General features: G+C 38.1%; 1 protein-coding gene across 2 annotated transcripts in view; it reads right to left on the reverse strand.

Annotated features, from left to right (window-relative positions):
- LOC126236060 (uncharacterized) overlaps nt 1-23,369 on the reverse strand; it is a 156,038-nt gene that overhangs the window by 109,591 nt on the left and 23,078 nt on the right. For both annotated transcript variants that reach the window (XM_049945108.1, XM_049945107.1), the window contains exons 2-3: nt 20,235-20,468; nt 18,298-18,411 (exon numbers count right to left, since the gene is read on the reverse strand). In XM_049945108.1, coding sequence (XP_049801065.1) covers nt 18,298-18,411; nt 20,235-20,244 — 124 coding nt within the window. In that variant the 5' untranslated portion in view covers nt 20,245-20,468. The remainder of the gene's footprint in view (nt 1-18,297; nt 18,412-20,234; nt 20,469-23,369) is intronic.

A 23,369-nucleotide genomic window follows, 5' to 3' on the forward strand; every position in this document is an offset into this window, starting at 1 on the left:
ACTTGAGGACAATATTATGGAAATGGAAGAGGATGTAGATGAAGATGAAATGGGAGATATGATACTGAATGAAGAGTTTGACAGAGCACTGAAAGACTTGAGTCGAAACGAGGCCCCGGGAGTAGACAACATTCCATTAGAACTACTGACAGCCTTGGGAGAGCCAGTCCTGACAAAACTCTACCATTTGGTGAGCAAGATGTATGAGACAGGCGAAATACCCTCAGACTTCAAGAAGAATATAATAAGTCCAATCCCAAAGAAAGCAGGTGCTGACAGACGTGAAAATTACCGAACTATCACTTTAATTAGTCACGGATGCAAAATACTAATGCGAATTCTTTACAGAGGAATGGAAAAACTGGTAGAAGCCGACCTCGGGGAAGATCAGTTTGGATTCCATAGAAATTTTGGAACACGTGAGGCAATACTGACCCTACGACTTATCTCAGAAGCTAGATTAAGGAAAGGCAAACCTACGTTTCTAGCATTTGTAGACTTAGAGAAAGCTTTTGACAATGTTGACTGGAATACTCTCTTTCAAACTCTAAAGGTGGCAGGGGTAAAATACAGGGAGCGAAAGGCTATTTACAATTTGTACAGAAACCAGATGTCAATTATGAGTCGAGGGGGCACAAAAGGGAAGCAGTGGTTGGGAAGGGAGTGAGACAGGGTTGTAGACTATCCCCGATATTATTCAATCTGTATATTGAGCAAGCAGTGAAGGAAACAAAATAAAAATTCGGAGTAGGAATTAAAATCCATGGAGAAGAAATAAAAACTTTGAGGTTCGCCGATGACATTGTAATTCTGTCAGAAACAGCAAAGGACTTGGAAGAGCAGTTGAACGGAATTGACAGTGTCTTGAAAGGAGGGTATAAGATGAACATCAACAAAAGCAAAATGAGGATAATGGAATTTAGTCGAATTAAGTCAGGTGATGCTGAGGGAATTAGATTAGGAAATGAGACACTTAAAGTAGTAAAGGAGTTTTGCTATTTGGGGAGCAAAATAACTGATGATGGTCGAAGTAGAGAGGATATCAAATGTAGACTGGCAATGGCAAGGAAAGAGTTTCTGAAGAAGAGAAATTTGTTAACATCGAGTATAGATTTAAGTGTCAGGAAGTCGTTTCTGAAAGTATATGTATGGAGTGTAGCCATGTATGGAAGTGAAACTTGGACGATAACTAGTTTGGACAAGAAGAGAATAGAAGCTTTCGAAATGTGGTGTACTAGTATAAATAAAACAGGCCACACAGAGTGCACCAGTCCATACAGATTTAACTTTGACTTGTTTGTCAGACAGGTTAGTGTTCTCTCAAAATAGTTAATGGGTTAGCTGTATGCTACTAGAATAAGATTTTCACTCTGCAGCGGAGTGTGCGCTGATATGAAACTTCCTGGCAGATTAAAACTGTGTGCCCGACCGAGACTTGAACTCGGGACCTTTGCCTTTCGCGGGCAAGTGCTCTACCATCTGGGCTACCGAAGCACGACTCATGCCCGGTCCTCATAGCTTTACTTCTGCCTGTATGCTACTGTTTGTACTAAACTGAATATATCTCCAGTCCGATGCTGTGGTAAAACATTTTATTATATGACATTATCAGCTACTGTTTTTACATATACTTATATAGTGTTTACTTTTTATTTTACTTTACTGTATATCAGGCCAACCACAAATGCTAATGAAATTATATGACAGTAACCCAAGACATATGTAACAGTCAATACGCAAATGCCTTGATTTTGAATCCATTGTTGCTATAGTACAGGAATTTATGAATTATGCTGTTTCATACCAGTAACACATTGTACTGTCACACACCATGCTCTACACCTTAGTACCTGTGGTTAGGGTGTAGCTTCACTAGGCAAGATTCATCTCAACACTTTACAAATGGAAATTTGCTCTACAGCATATACTTCATGCTTGCCACCCAACTGGCCTCAAACTAAAATCTCCAGCCGTTGCCTACTATTTTATCCCCCCCCCCCTCCCCTTCCTCTCTCTTCTTCTTTACTGTTATCCTATTGCTGGCTGAGCGTCAACTTCTGCTTCCTCTAACAACAGTTTCAACCTATCTGTACTATTATTATTATTACATTCATGTTCTTCTATTTTCCCTCTCTTACCATATTTTTCTGTTTCTGTTGCATTTACTTCTTTCTTCTTTTGTTTTCATCCTTTACTATTTGCTTTTCCTTGGCTGTTTGCACCTTTTACATCTGTTATTGCATCATACTTACTCAATTCCTAATTTATCCTTCCTCTGTAAGCCTGAATACCCTCTCTGCCACTTCTAATTCCTCAGATTCGCAATTTTTCTCTATTTTCCTCTCTCCTTGTGTTGCCTCCTGTTGCTTCTTTGACTGTCTCGCAATGTCTGCCCCCTTTAGTATTATAAAGACCAGTTACCTCTCAACCTTAATTCTCTGTTTGCTTTATGTTGAAAGCCCACATTGTCAAATCTAGTAGATCTGTCACTCTACATATGTGTACTAGAGAACCTGGCAAAGCTTCGCAACTGCTAAATATGTACTGGAATTGCATATGTCCTAATATCCTTCACTCCCTCTCTCTGGCTTATCAACACCTCTCCTCTCTCTCTGTTCATCTCCTTCTACCACCCCCCCCCCCCCCCCCGCGCTTTCTCTCTCTCTCTCTCTCTCTCTCTCTTCCCACCCTCATTTGCCCTCTATCTGTCCATCTCGTTCTTTCCCCTCTCTATATCCACGTCCTCCTATCCCCTGTCTATCCATCTCCTCTTCCCCCCTCTCTTTCACCTTGTTACTGCAAATGAAACCTTGATTTGGAACTGATGTAACTTAAAATGAATGGATAAATGGGTAAATCAAATCATTGGTTTAGACGGTGTAAGAGAGACCTCTCCAGGTGCTGTACCTGTGATGACAATATTTTGTATAGTTTTAATCTGCAAACGGGTAGGATTACAAAGTTTCGGAGAATTCAGATTTTGAAGTAGTATTCTAATCATAAGCCAATAAGGCATAAATACAACTTTCTTGATTTCTGTTAAAACCAACTTCGAGGAAAAAAACAAAACAGCACACTGTGGTATATACAATTCTTGTTTAAAATTATATATAAGGACAAAGAACATATAGTGGAGAAAGATTTTGCCTAATGGTTTAAATACGCTGCTATTCTAATAAAAACTGACTGTGAGAAAGAAAATGAACCCATGTATTTCCATAGTGCATCCCAGTACATCTCTCAACTGATTTTACCAGAAAATCTGTACAATATCTATACAGCCTATGTCTGTCCGAATGTTTATCAGAGTACTGTGTAAAATTTTTTAAAAAACACTCCCCTATTTGTAAATAAAACGGGTTTTGCTTTGTTTTCCGATAAAAATTTCATACCTGTAAATTTTAGGTTGCCATAGAATTAAAAATTCAAAAAGTAGCAGAAATAACACACTAACAGTATTTACAATAAAGTATTTGTGGATGGGAACTGAACAGGAGTTTTTGTTATATTTATTCGGTAACATCCCAGCAAAATGTAAAAACCTTTAATAAATGAAGAAAGAGGTATCAACAATGTAAATTGTTCAATACTGTCAAACATATTCTTGGATAATGAATGAACAAAACTTACTGCACGTGCTCTGTAGTATAAGAGTCATGAATGACACACCTTCATTCCAGATGCTGTATTACAAAAATTAATCAACAGTACCAAAATGAAAAAAATAGTATTCTATACACAAATTAAATGAAGGCCAACACTTTCTCCTATGTTTCTCTTTAAAATGTTGTACAAATGTGACGTACTGTACCTAACTCATTGAAAGTATCCAATATACATAACCACAAAAATAAATAACAAATGCAGTATTATTCAACTCCTGTACTTAGAAAAAATAACACATATTGGAATTTAATTTCATAGTTTTACACAATCACAACGAAGACAGTGTTGTTTAGTGTTTTAACCAGTTGCTTGAACTTTAAAAAGCAATACAGTAACACATACTACAGTACACTCTCCTACATAAGATAATCAGTTATCTTTGTTTGCTTTTTGTATTTAAGATGTGTGTATGCATTTTGCATTTGATGTTGCATTCTTTTTAACACTACATTAGTGTCATTTGTATTAAACTCTTCTTTGAAAATAAGAAATTTCTGTAAAGTTTTCACTGCATTGAGAGTTTGGTTAACTGATGATACAACAAACTGTTCTTCTTGTTCATTTTCATGTTTGTCAATCATATGTTGGTTTTGGATGTCAGCTGTAATTTCTTCTTCATTTGCTGAGATATACACGGTAAGGGTGTTGTCTACCTGGATGAACTACTCTATTTTTCAAGTTGACAAAGATGGAAAAAATTCTTGCACTAATTCTGCCAGAGGAATGTCATCCTCATCTTCATCATCAGCACCATTAGCTGTTGCTGAAAACATGTCACCCTCACTGTGGGATGGTGAAGAAAGCTCTCTGAATCCTGCACGTTTAAAACAATTGACAACTGCCTTTTGAGCAACATCTTCCCATACTTCTTATATCATTAAAATTGCATAAAGAACACTGAACGGTTTTTTCTTTGCCTCCTTTGATATTTTGTAACACATTCATCACTTGAAGTTTCCTGTACTGTATTTTCAGAGATTTTAGAACTCCCTGATTCACAAGTTGTGGAACTGAAATAACATTTGGGGGTAGAAATACAAGCTTCGTGGAACTGGAGATTGTTAACTACTAAATGAGCAGAGTAGTCAGGGGCAGGCAAGTATTTTTTTGTTAGTTTGATTTCAGTCGAGAGTCCCAGTTAAGCAAACACTTTTCAGAAACGTCAGATGCCGTCCAAGATTTTGCACTGTCATGAACTACACAGTTTTAAAACATCTAGATTTTCAAAATTTTCTGATAAATACAAGTGTTTCTTCACATTATCCTTGCAGCAACCATAACTGAGTTGGTTGGTTTTGGGGAAAGAGACCAAACAGCGAGGTCATCGGTCTCATCGGATTAGGGAAGGAAGTCGGCCGTGCCCTTTCAGAGGAACCATCCCGGCATTTGCCTGGAGCGATTTAGGGAAATCACGGAAAACCTAAATCAGGATGGCCGGACGTGGGATTGAACCGTCGTCCTCCCGAATGCGAGTCCAGTGTGCTAACCACTGCGCCACCATAACTGAGTCTCTTGTCTTAGACATTTGCCCACCCGAATACTGGTTGCCTTTAAATTGCATGTTGTAAAACAAGCCAGTTTCATCTGCACTGAATATATCATCTGGCTTGTAACCTTCATACAAAATGGGCACTTCTTAGATAGCCACTCATCTGTTACACCATCAGGTACTCTGGCAACTTCACCACAAATTTTCCTGCCGATAATATCATGGCAGGCTCAAAAACGTTGTATTCAAGTGAAGAACAATTAAAGTTCTGATTTCCCAACAGAAAAGCAAATTCATTGGCTTTCACTTGAAGAACGGGTCCAAAGATCAGCACTTTGTCGCTTAAACCATATAAGTAAAACATTTTCAATATCTTTGTGCTCAGATGATCTTCCCCGCTTGATTTTTAAAGGATTGTGTTTGAGAAATTCTTGAGTGTGAGGCCCCCAATTCCTTCATGATGCTGACATGTGTTTCCCCATTTTCTAATTGCCATATTATGCATGACTTTTCTTCAAATATTAAATACCCCCCCCCCCCCCCCCCCACACACACACACACACACACAAACCAAATCTCTCTCTTTCAACAATCTACAGAAAACAAGGGTTTGAAAATAAGCGTTACATGGTTGTGAACAATCTCCAAATAAGTAACAAACAAAAATGAACATTGGATGTTACAGCTGATACATTTCTCTGAAAATAAGGGTAGCAAAGCAAAACATGAAATTCTTAAAAGGAAAACTCAGGAGAATTGCCACAATTTAATCCTGGCACTGCTGAAAAGATGGGTAAATAAGTATAAGTGTCAGTGATGTTGAGAAACATTTGAAATCATTAAAATTCAGCGAAGCTCCAGGGCCCCACTGAATCCATCAGATTCTATACCGAACTTGCGGCTGAGTGAGCCACTCTTCTAACTATATAGCATATATAGCATATTCCTCAAACAGAAGAACTATGCCCAGTTCTTGGATAAAAGACAGATCACACCTGTCTACAAGAAGTGTAGTAGAAGTAATCAACAAAACTACCATCCAATATCCTTGGCATCAAATCATCGTAGAATCTTAGAAAATGTTCTGAGCTCAAACTCCCTAATGAGGTATCTTGAACAGAATGACCACCTCCATGACAACCAGCATGGATTCCGAAAACAATGCTCATGTGAAACCCAAATCGCACTTTTCTCACGGCATACTGAAAGCTCTGGATCGAGGCAGGCAAGTAGACACAGTATTTCTTGATTTCTGAATAGCATTTGACTCAGTACCAAACCTACACTTAGTGTTAAAAACTACAATCATATTGGGTATCAAGTAAAATTTGTGACTGGATTGAGGATTTTTTGGTAGGGAGGACGCAGCATATTATCTCGGATGGAGGGTCATCATCAGATGTAGAAGCAACTTTGTGTGTGCCCCAGGGAAGTGTTTTGGGACCCTTGCTGTTGATGTTGTATATTTATGACCTTGAAGACAATATTAATAATAACCTCAGACTTTTTGCAGATGATGCAGTTATCTATAATGAAGTACTATTTGAAAGAAGCTGCATAAATATTCAGTCAGCTCTTATTAAGATTTCGAAGTGGTGCAGAGACTGGCAACTTGCTTTAAATGTTAAACTGTGCACTTCACAAAGAGAGAGAGAGAGAGAGAGACAGAGAGAGAGAGTATCCCATAACTATAATATCAGTGAGTCACTGCTGGAATCGGCCAACTGATACAAATCCTGGATGTAATACTTGTAGAGATATGAAATGGAATAATCACAAAGGTTCAGTCGTGGTAAAGCAGGTGATAGACTTCGGTTTATTGGTAGACTACTGGGGAAGTGCAATCAGTCTACAAAGGAGATTGCTTACAAATCACTCGTGGAACTGGTTCTCGAATATTGCTAAAGTGTGTGGGATCCATACCAAATAGGGCTAAGATGGGATACTGAACACATACAGAGAGGGGCAGAAGGAATGGTCACAGGTTTGTCCGATCCGTGGAAGTGTGACACAGAGATACTGAAGGAAATGAACTGGCAGAATCTTGAAGATGCACATACATTATCATGAGAAAGTCTATTAACAAAGTTTCAAGAACCAGCTTTAAATGCTGACTATAGGAATATACTACAATGGTGGTCTGAAAAATTCTTGGAATGGAATAGAAAAAAAGTGCTTACAACACTCTAACTTTTTTTTATTTTTCAATATAGTCTCCTTGTAGGTTAATGCACTTGGTCCAACAATGTTCCAATGCATTGACCCATCTCCAAAATGAGTTTACTCCAGGCCTGCAAAATAGTTGTCAACCCCGGCTATCAATTCTTTATTTGAAGCAAATCTTCACTCACCAAGAAAAATTTTCAGTTTTGAGAAGAGGTGGAAGTCTGACAGAGCGATATCAGGTGAAAAGGCCGGTGTGGCAACCATTCATACCTTAGTTCATGTAATTTTGCCATGGCGACGGCACGTGTGTGTAGCTGCACATTGTCTTGTTGCGGCACCCATCTTGCAGATAATTTTTTCATTTCTAATTCTTCAGTTAAAATGTGATATACCCTTTCATATGACATCTGGCAAGCGTGATCAATTTCACGCACTTTCATTGGCGATCCTCCATGAGCATATTGTGCACTTTTGCAATGATTTCTAGCGTAGTGACACATCTTGACCAACCACTGCGCGGATCATCATCTAAGCTCTCCTGACCAAATTTAAATTCATTTGTCCACTTCATCATCATCATCATCATCATCATCATGTGTTCTGCCTAAAGGCAGGTTTTCACATGGTAGTTCTCCAGGATGTCCGGTCTTCTGCCATCCTCTTCAGGTCTGCATAATTTCCTCTTCCCTTTATGTCATCTGTCATCTTGTATCTCCTTCTTCCTATCAGTCTTCTCCCACAAACCAGTCCTTCCAAAGCATCTATTAGCAAGCACTCCCTTCTCGATGAATGCCCCAACCAGTTCTTTTTCCTTTCTCTTACAACCTTCAGCAGACATCTTCTCTCACCAACCCTTTCCAATACTCTTTCATTACTCACTCTTTCCATCCAGCTTATTCTCTCCATTATCCTCCACATCCACATCTCAAATGCTTCTAACCTTTTTTCATTGTCTCGTCTCAGTGTCCATGTTTCTGCCCCATATAGTGCCACACTCCACTTGGCAACAGTTGAATGTGAAGGAGCAGAGACCCCCAGTTTATTCTGGAAATTGGCATGAATGTCCTTTGCTTTTATACCTGTCTTTATGAAGTACTTATCACTCCTCAAATCTCAATTTTTTCCATCTTCGCAAATCACTATGCGGGAACAACAACAGAGCCATGTCCCTGCCACAGCTCTCTTCCAAGAGCACTGACGTGGCACGTGTTTACAGGCAAAAGTCGAATGAATATCACATGAACAACTCGTTGCTCTGGTGCTGACCTCTTGTGGTGATTCTAAGAACTTTTCAAGCCATCCTCATATAACCCACTATGTATCATCACATAGGGATCATGAGGATAAGAGTAGAATAATTACAGCATGCACAGAGGCATTCAAATAATCATTCTTCCTGCACTCCACACATGAAATGAATGGAAAAACCCTAATAACTGGTACAATGGGATATACCCTCTGCCATGCAGTTCACAGTGGCTTGCAGACTACAGATGTAGATCTAGATGTAGGTGTAGAGGTAGAAATGTAATGAAAAATACATCATTTTATATGGTAAATTACAATAAGTGATTTTTTAAATATAGCATTGAAATACAACTGCACACACACGAGCACGTGCTCTCTCTCTCTCTCTCTCTCTCTCTCTCTCACACACACACACACACACACACATACACACACAATGAATATGATAATACTACTTCTTCATAATGAAATGTAGGCACTGTACTGGATGCAGGCACCAGCTACACAATGCTGTGTGGTCATTCAAAATGTTTTATGCATCTTTTGTGCTTTTATAACGCATTTGGACTTATATTATAAAGTACATATTACTGTTAATACTGAGTTAATTACCACAACCACTCTCAACAAATGGTACTTTAGCAGTCCTCTTCCATCACTCATAAACAACAATTAATAGACACAGAGAGCAGCTCTGTTCGCAATCCTGTGTTCTTTATTCCTTCAGCTGCATATCAGACGTCCGAAGTGCATGCGCTGTTGAACTGTTGTCTTGTGTGATCCCTTGTATTTTATTTAGAGACCAAAATGAATTATAAGTGAAGAAAAATCTTGTAGTTACTGTGGATCAGAAACTAAGTGCTGTAATGCGACTGGATTATGGGATAGTAGCCAAAACTACTGCTTTGGATTTAGGGGTGGGAAAAAGTACTGCTGAAGGCTGGAAGAAAAATCAAGTAGAAATTGAAAATTGGTGTGCTTCCCAAGTGAGTGGAAGTGGAATAAAAGAAGACGATGTTGAAAGGTAAGTCTATAGAAGTTGAGAAAGCTTGATTTTAGTGGCATGAGTATTTAAGAGGGAAAGGTCTGCCCATTACTGGGTCGGTATTGCAGGTAAATGCACTGCAATTTCAATGGCAAATCGAAGCAGGGGATCCAGAATTTATTGCCAGTGATGGATAGTTGGCTCAGTGGAAAAAAGATTCAGTATTTGCCAGATTACCTGTAGCGGAGGGGCTTTAACCATTGACAAAGAGGCTGTGCCATTGTTTAACAAGTATCGTTTCGAGATAATTGACAAGATGGGTATTTCTGGAGACAGCTGTACAACTACGATGAGAGTGGTTTAAATTGCAAGATGCTCCCTACGAAAATGCTTGTTTCAAAAAAAGGAAGCTGCAGCATCTGGGTACAAGAAAAGTGAGGAGCGAGTTGCCTATACTGACTTGGCAGTAAAGCAACTGGCAACAACAAGCTTAGGCTTACATTACTACGGAAATCACAGAAACCTACAGCTTTCAAAACCTCAAAAATTAGGAACCACTTTGAACCTGCCTGCAATGAACTCACAGATGGAGATATCAAAGCATTATTTTTATCCCCAAATGTGACCGCTCTGTCAGACAATGGAGCACATCATCCTTGAAAAGCTAAAGAAGTAGACCACTGTCTTCTCAGTTTGTTGAAATCAGCAGTATATAATAATGAAGACAGAACAATCTTCCTGAAGAGGATTAACTTGCTAGGTGTCATAAGCTGGCTGGCAGAAGTGTGGAAAGAGAGTCTGAACATATCACTTGTAAGGTCTTGTAAAATTCTTTTAGGCAATGAGGTTTGGCATTTTAACATTTGTGAAACCAAAGTCAAAGATGGAAATGACACTGTTTTGTTGCTCAGAAATGTATGGGACATTGAGGAAGCCAATGCGGAGGACATCATACAATGGATGGCAAATGATGAAGTTGATGAAGCAACTGACCACGATAATATTGTGGAAATGGTGACACAAGGGGAAGTAACAAGAGAAGAAGTGGCAAACTCAGATGACATAAGAAATCTCATGCCATATAAGGAAGGGTTCAAGATGACTGAGGCAGCACTGCAGTACGTTAGTCAGAAGGATGAAGCAACATTGGCTGATATCATCTGTTTGCAGAAGTGGAGAGATATTGCAGCATTGAAGGATGGAAACAGTCATCTATCAAATACTTTTTTAAAACCTCAAGCCTGTAAATTTCACTTTTTATGTTAGTCCTGGCTTTTCACATGTGTGTAATCATACATTCATGGCCCAAGATGTTGGGGTTGCAGTCATGTGCGTGTGAGGTGTGCTTGCTCGTGTGTATGATGAATGGTGTTTGTCTCTCTTCTACTTATGAAGGCTATAGCCGAAAGCTTTACGTAACTGTCTTTTAATTGTCTGCAACTTGATGTTTCTTCTTTGCGGTAAGTAGCAATCTGCCTTTTCCTACATAGTTGATATTCATACTTTACAATGCAAAAATATTATGTGACTTTTGCAGCTGGTCTGAAATGGCAATTTAGCTGAAATGGAACCATCACAATAAAACACTAAACAACTATAGCAGCAATTTGGATTTCATTAAATAATGTCTCTACGAGATTTCTCCAACGCTGTCGGCCCATTGGATTATAAAGTCAGAAAACGTTAAAGAACCTAGATCTTGGTATAAAAAAAGGGTGTTTTGAATGGTATGGCTGGGGTAATTATTGAACTCCGGTGTATCCATCATTTTTGTTATCCAGTTTGATTTTCCATCTAAGATAGCAGCCAGAGTGAAAAATACATAAAGTTTCATCACAAAAAATTGTGAATTGGGCAATGAAAAAGCAAGTGTGTACAAAGTGTAAAGGTGAACTCACAAAGCTTAAAGAACATAATTCAAGTCTGCAATTAGTTATTAGTGAATTGAAAATGAGTACCTTGAAAATTCAGAACGAAAAACTTGAGTCAATGTCAAATTAAAATTTGGCAAATCTTCCTCAAGAGAGTTCAAACAACTCCTAAAAGTGGACAAAAAGGTCGTATGAAAACAGCAGACATAAAGTGAAAACCGCTGAAGACTGTGCAGTATCACGAAATTTAGTGAACGACAGCCAATTTCAGATACTTTCTAATATGGACTACGCAAAAGCTGTGAACAAAGTGATACTATGTGACAAGATCAAAGACGGTGCAAAGTAGATAAGACAGGAGCATATTCCACCATGGAAAAACAACCAACATAACAGGAATATGAACAAGATACATCTACCGACTATCGGAAATTCTCCAATGGTATTATCATCTCTTGCTGGCACAAAAAACGGCGTGGAAAATGTGACTCAAGACGACACAGGTACCTGTAGCTATAGACTAAATAACAGTAATCTTCCCACAAAAAGTAGGCCTACGTATAAAATTGACATCTATGCTGATAGCCAAGTGCAAGGAGTAGCCTCTGAATTGTGAAGTTTATGTAAACACAAGATCAACAGCGTGGTAAAACCAGAAGCAAATCTCAAGGCAGCAACTACAGCCAATCACGAAACAATCTCAGTGCTAAATAGTAATGATTTTTCCGCCTTTCTTGCAGGTACTAACAACGTAGCAAAAAATGAGGCAAAAGATCTTGTACCTACCCTTAAACGGAGGCTGCACCAATTTAGAAATATGAATATGATCGTATTTTCTATACCCCATCGTCATGACCTATGCAGCTGGTCCATACAACACATGGTTTTCACATCAACAGACTGGAAAAGGCATTTATTAGCAGTAAGATTGTGGAAATAGTTCATATGAAAAGAAAAAAAAAAACATGCTCCGATCACTAGTCAAATTATGGCATTGAAGGACAAAAAATTGATTTAACTCCAGAACCAACTTATATCAAAAGCGATAAAGAAAATGCTTTTTTACCAGAAGTAAACATTCCTACAGTTCTGACACAGACAGCTAGGGTGCCTATAATTTGGTCATATCATGTAACTGTACAAATGAGAAACAAACAGTGCTAAAATACAGGGTGATTCAAAAAGAATACCACAACTTTAAAAATGTGTATTTAATGAAAGAAACATAATATAACCTTCTGTTATACATCATTACAAAGAGTATTTAAAAAGGTTTTTTTTTCACTCAAAAACAAGTTCAGAGATGTTCAATATGGCCCCCTCCAGACACTCAAGCAATATCAACCCGATACTCCAACTCGTTCCACACTCTCTGTAGCATATCAGGCGTAACAGTTTGGATAGCTGCTGTTATTTCTCGTTTCAAATCATCAATGGTGGCTGGGAGAGGTGGCCGAAACACCATATCCTTAACATACCCCCATAAGAAAAAATCGCAGGGGGTAAGATCAGGGCTTCTTGGAGGCGTGCTACATTTTCATCACTCGTTCTCGGCCGTCCAGAACTTTTCCCTTTGCACAAACACCCATCCTCTGTAAACTGTTTATACCAACGTTTAATACACCACCTATCAGGAGGTTTAACACCATACTTCGTTCGAAATGCACGCTGAACAACTGTCGTCGATTCACTTCTGCCGTACTCAATAACACAAAAAGGTTTCTGTTGAGCGGTCGCCATCTTAGCATCAACTGACGCTGACACCTAGTCAACAGCGCCTCAAGCGAACAAATGTACAACTAAATGAAACTTTATAGCTCCCTTAATTCGCCGACAGATAGTGCTTAGCTCTGCCTTTTGTCGTTGCAGAGTTTTAAATTCCTAAAGTTGTGGTATTCTTTTTGAATCACCCTGTATTTACGTTGGTGCAGGTTGATATCTGTTGTATAAGAAATAAATTATCAGAACTGCAAAATTTTTGTAACATTAAGAATGTTAGATGTGATATGCTTGGCAGAACATTGGCTAAAAGAAAATGAAATTGAAAGTTTCATCCCTCAAGGATACGTAGTAGCTGACATAATGTGTAGGAAAAGGAGAAAAAATGGTGTCGCTGGGATTTACATCAAGAATGTGCTAAAATTTTCAAAACTAGATGTGACACTGTATTGTTCAGAAATAAATGCTTAGTTTAGTTGTCTGAGACTAACTGAAGGAAATGAAATAATCGTTAGCCTGTATGGGTCTCCAAATGGAGATATGAATGTATTTTTTGAACAATTTGAGTTAACAGTTGAAAAACTCCTTAAACTGAAAACTGTGGGGATTTTAATATTGAAATGGGAGAGACAAAGCAACAACTCTCTAGAACACTAAATATTTTGAGATCCTTAAACCTGCATTGCAAAAACACCTCTCCTAGTCATAATGATGCATGTCTAGACAATATTATTGTTAACTTACATAGAGAGGAATATGTGACTAGCCCGGCTGATGGAGTTTTTTGAAGATCATGATCCTTTGCTTTTAACAGTTTATCACAAGCATTCAACTTATTACTCTAATGTGGCACGGGTGAGAGGTCAGAGGGAGGAGCGCATTATGTTGTTCATTGACAAGTTAAAGAACACAAATTGGGACTCTACGTATGGGAGTCAAACAGGAAAAGCTAGATTTGAAACTGGTTTTGATGATCTCTTTAAAAAATACAGAGACTTATGGTATTCATGTTTCCCATTAATAAAAGTTAGTTCCCCACGTAGACCTACAGATAAAAGCACAAAAATCGACTGGTATACAAAAGAATTCGCAGAAATTATGGAAAACATGCACAAAAATGAGGATAATTGAGGGGAGGAAGAGAGGAGTAGGGTCTACAATGACTACCTCTGGAGTAAAAAAACATTACAAAGATAAGCTCAGACAGGCCAAAACAGCAGCATGTGAAAGTTATATGGAAGGTGCTACTGACAGCCTCGGGAGACCCAGTCCTGACAAAACACTACCATCTGGTGAGCAAGATGTATGAGACAGGCGAAATACCCTCAGTCTTCAAGAAGAATATAATAATTCCAATCCCAAAGGAAGCAGGCGTTGACAGATGTGAAAATTACCGAACTATCAGTTTAATAAGCCACGGCTGCAAAATACTAATGCGAATTCTTTACAGAGGAATGGAAAAACTGGTAGAAGCCGACCTTGGGGAAGATCAGTTTGGATTCCATAGAAATATGGGAACACGTGAGGCAATACTGACCCTACGACTTATCGCAGAAGCTAGATTAAGGAAAGGCAAACCTATGTTTCTAGCATTTGTAGACTTAGAGAAAGCTTTTGACAATGTTGACTGGAATACTCTCTTTCAAACTCTAAAGGTGGCAGGGGTAAAATACAGGGAGCGAAAGGCTATTTACAATTTGTACAGAAACAAGATGTCAATTATGAGTCAAGGGCACAAAAGGGAAGCAGTGGTTGGGAAGGGAGTGAGACAGGGTTGTAGACTATCCCCGATATTATTCAATCTGTATATTGAGCAAGCAGTAAAGGAAACAAAAGAAAAATTCGGAGAAGGTATTAAAATCCATGGAGAAGAAATAAAAACTTTGAGGTTCGCCGATGACATTGTAATTCTGTCAGAGACAGCAAAGGACTTGGAAGAGCAGTTGAACGGAATGGACAGTGTCATGAAAGGAGGATATAAGATGAACATAAACAAAAGCAAAACGAGGGTAATGGAATGTAGTCGAATTAAGTCGGGTGATGCTGAGGGAATTAGATTAGAAAATGAGACACTTAAAGTAGTAAAGGAGTTTTGCTATTTGGGGAGCAAAATAACTGATTATGGTCGAAGTAGAGAGGATATAAAATGTAGACTGGCAATGGCAAGGAAAGCGTTTCTGAAGAAGAGAAATTTGTTAACATCGAGTATAGATTTAAGTGTCAGGAAGTTGTTTCTGAAAGTATGTGTATGGAGTGTAGCCATGTATGGAAGTGAAACATGGAAGGTAACTAGTTTGGACAAGAAGAGAATAGAAGCTTTCGACATGTGGTGCTACAGAAGAATGCTGAAGATTAGATGGGTAGATCACATAACTAATGAGGAGGTACTGAATAGGATTGGGGAGAAGAGGAGTTTGTGGCACAACTTGACTAGAAGAAGGGATCGGTTGGTAAGACATGTTCTGAGGCATCAAGGGATCACCAAAAAAATTGGAGGGCAGCGTGGAGGGTAAAAATCGTAGAGGGAGACCAAGGGATGAAAAAACTAAGCAGATTCAGAGGGGGCTGCAGTACGTACTGGGAGATGAAGAAGGTTGCACAGGATAGAGTAGCGTGGAGAGCTGCATCAAACCAGTCTCAGGACTGAAGACCACAACAACAACAACTACAAAGTAGTTCAGGACAGCATGGGAAGTTATTAGACAAGATAATTCTTTCAGCCACATGTGTCAAACTCTTCTTGATCCATGGGGAATGACCATATTGTCATGTTAGTCAGAGAAGTAAGAGATAAACGTAACACCTCAGATACTTCTGCAAGGGATCTCCTCAGTCCCCAGCTGCCTGAAGAACCTTTATTTCGCTTGGACAAAATAACACCTGATGAGATCTGTAAAACTGTTTCCAAATTGTCCAGTTCCAAAAGTATGGACTGCTACTGGATGTCCAATTATGTTGTTAAAAGAACAGTTCACTTTATAAGTGAGCCACTGTGGTTTATTTTTAACAAATGTTTAGAGTATGGAGTTTTTCCGGATTCGCTCAAAATCTCAAAAGTTATGCCCAAACACAAAAAGGGTGATAAACTACTCCCCCAGAACAATCGACCAGTTTCTTGTGTGCCAATGCTCTCAAAAAAATATTTGACTCACTATGTACATTAAATAAGTAATTACTTTGAAAAACATGTCCTCGAAAAACATGGACTCTTACGCAACAATCAGCATGGATTTCGGACAGGTAAAAATACAACTGCAGCTGTTCTAGAAACTGTTGACCAAACTTTAACTGCTTTTGAAAATAAGAAGATGGTTTCACTTGTATTATGTGATTTACGTAAAGCTTTCGACTGCATTCCTTTTAACATATTACTAACAAAATTGCAAGTATTATGGTCAACAGAAATGTACATTGGCAGTAATCCCTTCCTACCTGACCAACAGAAGACATTCTGAATTAGAAACAGACATTCTCCCTTAGTAGAAATTGGTACAGTGCTCGGTCCTTAGCCCCTTCTTTTCCATTGCGGCTATCAATGAACTGCCCCACTGTGTATCGCAGTCTGTAATCTGCTGTGCTGATGATATAACTTCACTTTCTTCACATCATGCCAGCCCAAGCCTTAGTAAGATTTCACAAAAATTCTTGACTCTGCTCTGAACTGGTTTTCAGCCAATAAACCTGTCTGTAATTTAGACAAAACTGAAAAGCTTATATTAGGACTGACTATGGAGATAGAAAATAAATGTCTCAAACTTTTAGGAACACATATTGATGCCAAACTCAGTTGGGAAGAACACATGAATCAAGGCTGTAAAAAAATCCCAGAAGTGTCCTACCTCATACGGAAACTGAGATATATGGTCAGTAATAATTATCTAAATACGGCATATTTTGGGCTCTTTCAGTCACACATCTCATACAGCCTTCTCATATGGGACATTCTCCTCATATCAGCAACATTTTAAAAGTCCAAAAACAAGTTGTCTGCATATTATGCAAGGCTTATCCTTAACAGCACTGTCACCCTCTTTTTACCAGGCTTAAGCTACTAACAGTTGTGAATCTGTGCATCTATGAGTCTACACTCTGTCAAGAACAGCATTAATGAATGTGTTTTAAGGGAAACAATACACAAACATGACACAAAAATAAGGCAAACATTGACATTCCAAGGCACTGGCTAGCTATAACAGGAAACTGTCATAAAGTAAATGCCCTCAAAATTTTGAACAAGCTGCCTCTTACTGCTCAATCCCTGACATTCGAAACTAAACTATATGACTGGCTGACAAAAAAACCATTATACAATATGAAAGAGCTCTATGATATCGACAATACTGATGTTAATATTTGAAATTATAGCTGTATATAAAATAGTTAATCTGTACATGAACTATAAAGGTTAACTACAATAATTTAAGTGCAACTGTAACTTGATATTATTAAGATAGTACCTGATATTATTAAGAAAGCCTATTCTATGGCAACGAAAGATTCTGAAGTCTAGAAACAATGTTTCATCTTTAGGGTGAGTTGCAATCTATCCTTTTCATAATTGTTTGCATTCCAACCTGGACTTTCCATTGTAATAGTATAGATATAGACGTCAATCTGCTGAACCTTGATGTGTGAATTTCTTTTCTACATCTGTTTGTACTTTCAGTCCCAACTGTTCCTATCTTTATCAAGAGATGTTTAATAGTAGCATATGTACAATTATAAATACATTCCTATTAACAATGTACACTTTTCTTTCACAAGTGTTTTGCTGTTGTGAGTTCTATTATTACTGTTTCCTTTCGTAAAAATAAAGAAACTGGTTTTAAGCTATATGCAAAAACAGTTTAATAGTTACAGATTTCATTCTCATTTAGATGGTTTTTTGCAAACAAAAATTTTCCTAGTTCAGTACTTGTCCTCCTTTCAATAGTCACTCCTCATGTGTCACCTAATGCTGAAAAACCTTCTTTATTTGTTACAACCTGTTTCCACTTACATAATGAATATATATATTTACTGAAACAGTATTTACAATGCTCCAATAATCTGAACACTGTGAATGGAGCTCCATATTTTGTTTGTATGGCACAATCAAAATTTGCAAGAAATATGTAAGTTAATGCATTACAATAACATAAGGCTCATATTACCATTACTTCCTGCCAAAAGACATATAGCATAGACCTCTGGAAGAATCTTCTCCAGATAAGACGGTCTGAACTGCACTACCAGTTTAGATTTATTGTAATCCACAACCTTCAAACCTGAAAGAAAAGGAATGGTTAAATACAGTAATTAACATTTTAACATGTTAAACATATGGCATCTTTTGATCTTGCAGCATTTAAGTTAATTCTCACAGTTTATAAACGACATTCTTACTATCAAATTCTATGACAGAGCGCAGATAATTCTGCAGCACCTATTACAGGTACTATATGGCATATTACGTTCACTCATACAATAAATTATAATGATTCTGCAAATGGCCTTGAGATACTGGAATGTTTTGGATGGCTTACATAATTCTAAGGTAAAGATTTAGAATTAAGATTACAAACTAAATAACATCTTTCAGGTCATGTACGGACTCTGACAAGTCTGGCTTAAGCTGCCAGAGACCGTGGTCATGTTTGTGAGAGTTGTGTTTGCATGAGTGTGTGTGTGTCTTTGGTCTAATTTTGACAACGGCCTTGTTGGCCAAAAGCTGTGACAGTCTTTTTGTTGTGCCTATCTGAGACTCAGCTTCTTCACTATATGGCGAGAAGCAACTATCCTTTTCATAATATGAAATGTGTCAGAGAAGCAAATGATTTGTAAGATGAGTTGAACAGAATGGATAGCAACTTAAGAAGAGTTTACAAGATGAACATTAACAAAAGTAAAACAGGTTAACAGAATGTAATTGAGTTAACCCATTAACTGCCAAACTATTTTGCTTCAACCTACATTTATTTTTGGGTTACCTGAATGACACAGAGGCTGGAACAATGAAAGAAAATGCTATACTTTAGACAAACCCCAAATGAGGATCATGGCAGTTAATGGGTTAAGTCAGGCGATGCTGAGGGTATTAGATTAGAAAATGAGACACTGCAAGTTAAAGGAACTATGGGTGGCAAAATAATGGTGATGGCTGAAGTAAAGAGGATATAGGGTCCAGAATGACAATAGCAAGAAAAGTGTTTCTGAAATAGGAAATTTGTAGACATTAAATATAAACTTAATAGTCAGAAAGTGTTTGAAACTATTTATCTGGAGTGTAGCCTTATATGAAAGTGAAACATTGATTATAAACAGTATTGGCAAGAAGAGGTTTGAAGCTTTTAAAATGTGGTTCTACAGAAAAATTATGGAGTAGGATGGATAGACTACGTAATCAGTGAAGCAGTAGAAGCTGTCAAGTGTGGTTTAAGCTTGGATTGTATGATTGTGAAAGTCCAGATTGGTGAGGGTGAGGGACAGATGGAATTTGAAAAGTTGAAGGTTCTTTGGTAGGCTGGGTGACAGCCCCCCATGCCAGTTTTAATGGTCAGGCCATTAGGTGGGATACCACGTGTCAGACAAGATTTCAGAAAGAGGATATGTGCTTGTAGTGCAAAGGAAAACTGCACTGAGAAGGCATTTTGGCTTCCTGATTTAATGGGAGACATGTAGTTCAAAGACAATGTATATCCGAAAAAATGAACATTTTCAAGTTACTCATCTATATATGCAACAATCTACACTTCATTTATTGATATCCCATTTTCTCAACAACTCTGGTTTGGGAAATAAATAATTGTTACTCATCTCTCAACAAATGAAATATTATATAGTGCAGAGTTGTCATTATTCCATACTGATTTTTCACCTCAGCGAATCTTGTATTCATGGGCTTCCGTTAGAGCTAATAAAAGAGATCAGGTATATTACATGGTTCATTTAACTGTTGCTGCTAATTGAATCATATTCTGAAGTTTGTTTATTTTTGTTGTTACATACTGTTCTATGAAAATCATCAGTTTAAATCCACATATCACACACACATTCAGCCTGCATACACATTAATGCAATTAGATCAGGCCAAAGGACCACCCGTCATTACCACATAGCATGTGGCACTCCAATCGTTCAAGAAACCGTACATCTGAAAATCTGTGATGCAATCCATCTGCAACTGATAAAGCCTTTGCTTCAGACAGTGCCCCATACTTGCTACCAAAGTTGATTGGTTGGGTAGTGTGAATATCCTTCTGCAATTGCAATTTAATATCGAGCAACTGCTTCCTTCTCTTCAGCAAATCTTGTTTTTGGGAGAATAGGAGATGCTCTCTCTCACCTGGAAACAAGAAAGGAATTCTTGTTAATTAATACTATAACAATGAATAGACGGCACTGTGTGAGTATGTTTATAACTGATGAACGATTAGTATTCCAAAGTTTTTACTGACCAACATATTTTCAAGTACTTTACATTCTACATTTGCAAAACCATTTTTTAATTAAAAACCAGTCAAATAAACACAATTCAAGAAGGATTTTAAATAGAAGCCTAAGTTTGATGACAAAGGACCATTCACCCCCAAACTTTCTAAGCTTGTGTGCTATAGTTAAAAATGAAAAAAATCAACAGATTTTTTTTTCTTTATGTGGTACTGTCGACAGCTTAAATTAATTACAGGAATTTACAACAAATCTATAACTTACAATGTACAGTTCAACATCATCAGTGAAGGTCCGACGAAAAATTTGTTCTCACTCCCCTCCTCAAGGTGTTACCCACCGTCTCTACAAGACAGCACACAGATTAGTTCTGTTTGTAGTGAGTAGTTGCAACTATATCTATATCCATACTCTGCAAATCACCACAAAGTGCCTGGGCAGAGGGAACATTCAACCAGCATTCATTTAGCAGTGATGTGAGATACCAGTAAGTCATTTAGCTAACTATTCTTCTCACAACAATTTTGCAAGTAACCGCTCCAGAAATATACATACCACAAAAAAACATTCACCCTGAGCACTTACATTCAATAAATATTCCTCATTCCTCTAGCACAATACTTCTTCAGGCAAACATAAATGACTCATCAGGTATGTACAGATGTGGTGATCCCCACTTAAAAAAAAAAAAAAAAAAAAAAAAAAAAAAAAAAAAAAAAGGACGAAGAGATAGGTACTTTGAGAAACATGTCTCCCATAATACTTCACGGGGGAAAAGGAAGATAGGCAATGACATCAACAGGACTTGGGCAACAAGAGCTTAGAAAGAAATTGGCCAAGCCCTGATCAGAGGAATAATCATGGTCTTTGCTTTAAGCAATTTAGGAACACCATAGAAATCTAAATCTGGATGTCTACATGGAAATTTCAACTGACATTCTTCTGAGTATGAGACTATTGTCTTAACCATGGTGCCACACAGTACAGAGCTTCCAAAACCTAGAGTTCAGCAATGTCTGATCTACATATAATTAGTATAAGAGCATCACAAAAACAGTTTCATTTGCATACTTCAGTTCATTAATGTCACGTGGAATCTCTTTTTGGGGCAATTCCACACACAGACAAAGTATTCATTGCAGAGATATGACCTATCCACCCATGAAACTCACGTAGACAACTATTTTAAAACTAGACATACTAACAACACCCTAACAATAAATTTAGTATTTTTTACGTTTTGTATGAAGGAACAGTCACAGTTTAAAAACACTAGCAGCATTCATAAACTTAACACTAGGAACCAAAGCAGTACTACATTTCATGCCTTAATTTTATCTTCTCACACAAGGGAGCAAAGTATGCAGCCAGTTGGGTACAGTCTGGAAATAACTAGAAATTGCACTGGCCACAGTCAGTAGGCATCAGGCTCCCACACTAGGCTGCAGTGACACTGGGATATGTGAGGTAAAATCTGTAACATCTCTGGAACCCTTGGAAACCTCTTCTTCATTTTGCTTTCCTATGTGCAACATCTTACTGGTTTGTCATCGTTTGAACATAAATGGCAGAAAGTAGCAGGGATGTATGTCTGGAAAGAAGGCAGATGCAGGAACTGGCCACATACCTGTCCCTCATGCCTTAGCTACAGGTAAGAGGTGCTGCCCTGTGTTGATAACAAATCTAAGACAGCACTGGGTGCCTCATGTTGGACGAATGGACAATTTTCTATATCTGGACAACCACATAGGTTGGATGTGTAGGTCAATGGGAGCTACAAGGTTTGGCAAGTAATGGAACCTCTAGGGGAAATAGTAGGCAAGTTGGAAAAGATAGCCAGTGTGTATTCTATGTGTTTCCTGTGAAGTCTCATTTAAGATGTGACAGAGGCTTTGGCAGTAGCTGTTGAAGGCAGTGGGCCAAGATGTAACCAGGAGGAAATTGTAGCTCATCTCCACGCAAATGGAGTTTGTCACCTGAGTTCTCAGGCCACTCTCGATTCCTATACATGGTTGGCTGAATTGGTGAAGAGAGCTAGCATCGCACTGTACTGGTCATTTAAGTAGTGGCAACATAAGGGAGGAGTAATTAATATGGACTATTTTGAGGTGTGTGGCTGTCGGATACTTTCACCAGCAGTGATTGATGTATCTAAGTTCGCATCTCCACAGTTTCTTGCTACACTTACCACTGAAATGATCTAAATGATTAATATTCTCCTTTTAACAGAATGATACTTACTTCTCCTTTCTTGAAGAAACGGGATCATCTTTCACCCCCATGATAAAGAATGCAGTACGATACGATAATAAATTAGGTCACTGTTATACTTGAAGATTGCAGTTTGTTGTGTTTCCAGGTAGCATTTTCTGGATGAATAATTTAGAAGTAAAAACTGCCTCTCTTTCCAGAAGATATTTTGTGACAAACTTTTACACAAACACTCATACCTCGCACATCAACATGTCCCCCCAAAAGTGTGGACAGGAAAATACAGATAGTTGAAGAGTGACAACTTTGATATCGGCGTAAGGAAACATTTTCATATGAGACTACCTCTGAAACCACTTTTTGGCCTGACTGGGGATCCAATCCTTTTATTTGGGACCAAGGTTTTATTCATCCCCTCCCCATGTCAGCTTTATTTACGTTAAGATTAATGTACATGAAATTTACAAATCTACAAAAGTTCAGTTTACAAGAGATCATGACTCGACAAAGGGCATGTTTGAATTAGGAGTCTTTTGCTCCATTATTGAGGCATAACCAACACCTACAGTTCGGGCAGTGACTTCTC

This window comes from Schistocerca nitens, chromosome 2, assembly GCF_023898315.1.
Source record: "Schistocerca nitens isolate TAMUIC-IGC-003100 chromosome 2, iqSchNite1.1, whole genome shotgun sequence".
NCBI lineage: Eukaryota > Metazoa > Arthropoda > Insecta > Orthoptera > Acrididae > Schistocerca > Schistocerca nitens.